This window comes from Limulus polyphemus, unplaced genomic scaffold, assembly GCF_000517525.1.
Source record: "Limulus polyphemus unplaced genomic scaffold, Limulus_polyphemus-2.1.2 Scaffold770, whole genome shotgun sequence".
In the NCBI taxonomy this organism is placed as follows: Eukaryota; Metazoa; Arthropoda; class Merostomata; order Xiphosura; family Limulidae; genus Limulus; species Limulus polyphemus.
Genome location: NW_013666380.1, coordinates 275325 through 281113, shown reverse-complemented (window position 1 = coordinate 281113; position 5789 = coordinate 275325). Strand labels below are relative to the sequence as shown.

The 5789-nt window shown below is 35.6% G+C and overlaps 1 protein-coding gene across 7 annotated transcripts in view; it reads right to left on the bottom strand.

Moving 5' to 3' along the window:
• Positions 1-5789, bottom strand: part of LOC106460442 (probable nuclear hormone receptor HR38) — an 86969-nt gene that overhangs the window by 23721 nt on the left and 57459 nt on the right. For 5 of the 7 annotated variants that reach the window (XM_022387166.1, XM_022387167.1, XM_022387164.1 and 2 more), the window contains exon 2: positions 210-416. In XM_022387166.1, the coding sequence (XP_022242874.1) occupies positions 210-233 (24 nt within the window). In that variant the 5' untranslated portion in view covers positions 234-416. Of the gene's footprint in view, positions 1-209; positions 417-2959; positions 3942-5789 lie in introns of those variants that run through there. The other 2 variants (XM_022387161.1, XM_022387163.1) reach the window with 2 other exon arrangements.

Below are 5789 nucleotides of genomic sequence, written 5' to 3'. Positions count from 1 at the left end.
GGGATTGACCGTCACATTATAACTGCCCCCACGGCTGAAAGGGCGAGCATGTTTGGTGTGACGGGGATCCGAACCCGCGACCCTCAGATTGCGAGTCGAGCGCCCTAACCACCTGGCCGTGCCGGGGCCTACAGATATGGATTCATTGAAAACTCGAGCATTTTTAACATCAAAATTATACTATATCCGTATTTCTTTTAAGTACGTACCTGAGGTTGATGAAGTAATAGCATTGCGGTCTCTGGCAGCAACTTGATTTTAGTTCTTGGGATGGAAGACTGGCCGTCTTTGGAGTCTATTCTCCCATCATTCGTGTTATTTCCAAGATTTTATTTGTAAAATACTTTCAATATCTCAGAAAAGTGAAAACGTATAAACGACAAGGTTAAATTCTTTACTGTTCAGATTGCTGCAAACTAAACATAAAACAGAAAAATATTTTTGTAAAATTTTTATTCTATGTCAACGGGCTATTAAACAACAGACGTTTAAGGTTTTTAAAAACTTTTAAATTAATTTAAAAAGAAGAAATAAATAAGATCAGATATTTTTTATGTTTATTGTCGTTAAATAAATATCATCCTGCGACTTGTTTCTAGTAGACATGATTAAAACATTTTTCATAGTTATATATATATATATATGTACGTATGGCAAAAAAATTCACAGGGCTGCAAGGAAGTAATTAAATTTTCTTAGGATTTAACAGCATATTTAAAAACATTTATAAACATTGCCCCTTTCTCCTAAAAATAAAGACAAGATGTTGTTGGTACCCCCCCCCCCACCGCGGGTGCGAAACGAGGATCCAGGGGGTGCGAGGAAGAGGCCTATACAAGGTCCGTTTTCCTTATAGATTTCTTATCCTGAAATAAAATTGGTCCCCATGATGGTGTTTTATTTCTTCTTATTAAAAAAAGCAAAAGTACTGTATTTCAGGTTGTCGGGTTTAGGCATTTGATGCAATTTGTTAACATGAAAATGGAAACAGTCTTTGGTTTTGATATTTGATGATTGAGGAAGAAAGAAATGAATTTGCTTTAAGTGCATGTGTGAGCACAAATGCACACTTTGTAGTGGAGAGGTGCGAGAGCCACTAAAGGTTGTGCACCACTGCTTTAGACCCTTTAATGCTTCTTCAGCACGAGTATTGTTCCTTCTTCTTTTGTACCCTAACGCAAATTCTAATCAGCAAACACAACTCATGGTTAATGTTAGAAAGCTGCAACTAAATTTTACATGATGTCATTTCACTATCCGACGTAGGAAGTTTGAAAAGTGGTAGTTATCCAGATCCAGACTGGTAGTTATCAATTCCAAGCATTAACCTTCGTTAGTGAGCATTCCGGCTACTTTGCAATATAGGCTTGTCATACAGAAAAAATAGTTCTACAGGGGCAAGTTATATATTTTTGTTCAAACATATTTTTAACCTTTTCACTTTTTTCTAGTTACACAACAACAACAAAAACACGTTTTAATACTTCATCGCTCATCTGAAATTGAAACTTTTAGAAGCCTGAAAGGGTAAAAGCCTTCTTAATGGTGGTACAAAATTTCTAACTCAAACGGGAGTTTTGACGGAGGAAGTTTGGAATTCCAGAAGGAGACATATATGTGGCCATGACAGTGAAAAGTTTAAGAACAGTTATTTTCCTAAAATTCTATATCTATTTCTTGAAATAATATTATTACAAGTTTAAAATAACGTTTTAATATCAGATATCAAACTATTTGATTAGTTATCACGTTTAATGCTGCTTTTGCTTGATATTTTTCTAAGAATATTTCGCAATCGCAATTTTTTATATTTCAATAAACGATGCACTGACGCAAATTACTAAAATCTAAATTAAAACTGTATTAAAATAGAAAGTTATTAGTGGTTCTCTCCAAATAAGAAGTAGAGTCCGTATACGTCACCTACCAGTAATTGCTTTTCTTAGTACTGTATCTAAAAGTATGCTTATTGTATGAACCCATTTCCCGTCATCGATCAACACTACTGTTCTACTGACGTCAAACAAATATGAACGTGCTAGTAGCGGTCGACCTTGTTTCTACTGACGTCACATGAAGCAGTACATCACTGCTGAGCACCATATCTTTTCGTTGCTAGGACTCGAATGAACTAATGACACTTTGGTATCCCACGTTTCCTTATACAGCATGTAATCTAACCTACGTCAATGAAAGCAATGACGTCAAAGCGAGAGAAAATGTGATTACAGCTAGTGCACACACTGTTTTTATATCCTTAGCATTTTGCATATAATATTTAGTTTATGTTTTAGTTCGCTTGAAAGAAAAGTATGTGGTTTGAAAAGATTTAATTAAAAAAAAACGGTCTAAGCTAGAACACTGAAGTAGTTTCACAATTAACAATTTTACCAAAAAAAGGTGAATTTACAAATTAAACACTTTAGACAAAAACACATAAAACACACGTATATTTGTCACAACAAGTTGTTATCAATAACACACATGTTAGGCTGCTAAACTATTTACGAAAGCCAAATTTTCTAGTATTTCGACATTAAATAATCCTTTACAAATTTGTTTCTGATACTAATTTAGCACTGATCACTAAAGCTCTAAGCACAATTAGCACACATATAATATATGGACTCTTAGAATTATGAGGTGGATGAGAGTGAAAATACATGCAATGTCAACGTGGAACTAATTTCATAAGGATAATTTTGACGAAACATTATTCTGTCACAAAGCAAGAATCTTAATTTTACTAGGTTATTCTAACATTTTATGTAAAAACTTTCTTTGAATAAAACAGTAGAATAAACGTGGACAGATAATTATTTTTGTTTAAAGCTTAAGAACAAATACGAAATGTTTACTCAAACGAATGTAGACGTAATTAGCACTTTAACAGAAAAAAATATATAGAAGATGAGAAATATCACGTGCAAGAAAAGTGGTAACGATAGTGTATACTCACATCTGGATAACTTGATGATTCTTTGTTTATCCGGAATGTTAACTGGAAAACTGGATTCGTTTTGATCATATTTGTTGAGAATGTCATGTGGAATATGAAACGTCTTCAATCGTTGATAAGAAAAATGATCTAAGTCAGTGAAACATTACGTGTACTGAGACCGTCACCGAACTGTTGACATCGTAAAGCCCATTATTTATTTTTTTAAGAATTATTGTTGAAAGTCAAAGCCTAAAGGGTGACAATAACGATTCGTTGAGTAGACTACAATAAACTTCAACACAAGTGCATACTCGCTGTTGCTTTCTTACGCGCACGTGATAAATTTCACGTGTAAAACGTGTACCATTAAATACAGGTTGAACAGATTACATCTGAACGAATCTAACCTGTTGTCGTAGGTAAAATAAAAACTATAGTGTTATTATCAAACATCAGAACTGATTTGCCCTTTATAGCACATATATCTAAGATGAAGGACCAACCTGTGGCAGGAACATTAGAGAACTAAGAATCAGGGTAGAAGAACGATGGTTGTAAACAGTGGATGTCGACCAGCCAGATTGAGAGGATATGTCGTCCACAAAATAATGCATCTGAGCTCCTGCTCATCTGTTGGTCCACTCAGATCCTCGTCTCTTGCTCGATTGCGGGAAATCCTTTCTATCATGACAATATATTTGATCAGCCACTCTTAACGTGCACAGGGTAGTCTGTGACGTCAGTGTTGCTATTGACGTCAAACAACGAGCAGGTACCTGCCACGTCAGCCAATCCTCCAAGCCCGTTTAATGATCGATAGTACCGTGGGTTTGTGGAAACCGACGACATACGCAACCAGTGCATCATGACGTCGTAACAAGAGCTCTGTCACACGATGGTATAGAACTCGAAGTCAGCAATAGTTTAAACAATCAAGCTATCAACTGGAACACAGGAATAATAAATCCTCTAACAGTATCAATAAGAAAGCTGGAACGTAAAAAGGTTTGCAGTTGTACTAATATTTAGAATCAATGCAAGTATTTCAAGTCATGTATGTTACAATATGCAGCGAGTTTTTTTATATATATCGGAATTCCGGGAGGGGGCGTGGCGGTGGTGGCTGGTGTGCCAAGATTTGTTTTAATGGGCGTAGCCTTGAACAATTCCTGTATAGTTTTCATTTATAGGAATCGTGCCCTCAGAAGTTAGAACATAACAATGAAACATGCCAGAAGTTTTTGTTGTTTTTTAAATCCCCGAAACCGAAGTTTCTAGCCATTGCAGACAAGGCTTGAGTTCAAATGCTGGAAGCTTTAGCATAAACTCCGATACTTTAATGTTCCAAAATACCGCATTTACAACAATGATGAATTCTTTAAGAAATGGGTTAATTGATATTAATCATTTTAATTTCCCCCAATCTTCCTGTGTCCCAAAGAAAGTATTTTACTAAAATTTCTTTTCGTAAATTTCGTGATAATTTCTAGTTTAGACTTGTAACAATCTGGTTTAATATCCAACACTTGTCGGGGATAACCATATCAGAATTTAGTAATACAATAGCTGCCAGGGAAATATCAGCTTCATATTACTTACGTGGCAGTCTGATTTAAGTTTTTTCAACGAAAACTGCGTAGGAACCGTTAGGGAAAAAATCCTATTTGTCTCTACCAATTGAAATGGATATAATCGTGTATAAGAGTAGTTAAATTACAATACGTTTTAGCTATACAACAATTATCGAAGAAAAGCAGTAGGTTATATACCGGTCAATATGATACAATGTTTTTAAAGCTGTATGGTATAACCTAACAGATTTAGTTGGCAAAAGTAACTGTGTAAACAGTTGGTTTGTCTCAGAATTTCGTCCAAAGTTATACAAGGGATATCTACACATAAACTTCCCTAATTTTAAATTGATATGCTAGAAAAAAAATACAGATATTTAACGGCACCCACTCACCGCCAACTGTTGAATTACACTTGTATGACCGAATAATGTGATTCGACACTCAGTCTTGTAACGTACTCACGGCTCCGAAGTGCAGACCGAGTTTTTACGGCATAAATTGTTTGTTTTTGAATTTCGCGCAAAGCTACACGAGGGTTATCTGCGCTATCCGTCCCTAATTTAGCAGTGTAAGACTAGAGGGAAGGCAGCTAGTCATCACCACCCACCGCCAACTCTTGGACTACTCTTTTACCAACGAATAGTGGGATTGACTGTCACATTATAACTCCCCCACGGCTGAAAGGGCGAGCATGTTTGGTGTGACAGTACGGCATAAATTTCGGTACGTTAACCATTCGGTTATGGGGGGTAGAGTTGTTTAATAGGTCAACTTATCTGATCAAGTAAGAAACGAGTAAGAATAGCCAATGTAACATAGTTGCCTTTTAATGATTTACTGGTATAGTGGTAACAGTAACTTTTCACTAGTTTATTTATAATTTTGTAAAAATAACTAAATAGAAAAAAAGATTGGCCCCCTAGTGTTAAATTTTAGTATTTTCGTTAACTGACATAACATTCTTTTCGTTCAGAGCTGCATAATCATTAAAAAATATGATCAAAACGTTTAGTAACCACAGGTGGCAATACTGACGTATATAGATTTACTGCTTTGGGCGTTTTATCCCACAGCTTTAGCGGCGATAATCGAATTACAAAAATCAACAGTTACATTTGAAAATCTTTGCTGCAGTGATGAACTTCGATCAACTTTCTTGTAGCTTCACCTTCACTGCGGTTCTTGCGCATGTCAGTTTTAAGCCCAAACTTCACGACCATTCACTGGTGTAGTTGTGGGAACTTGTATAGTTAAAATCATAAATAATATTCAAC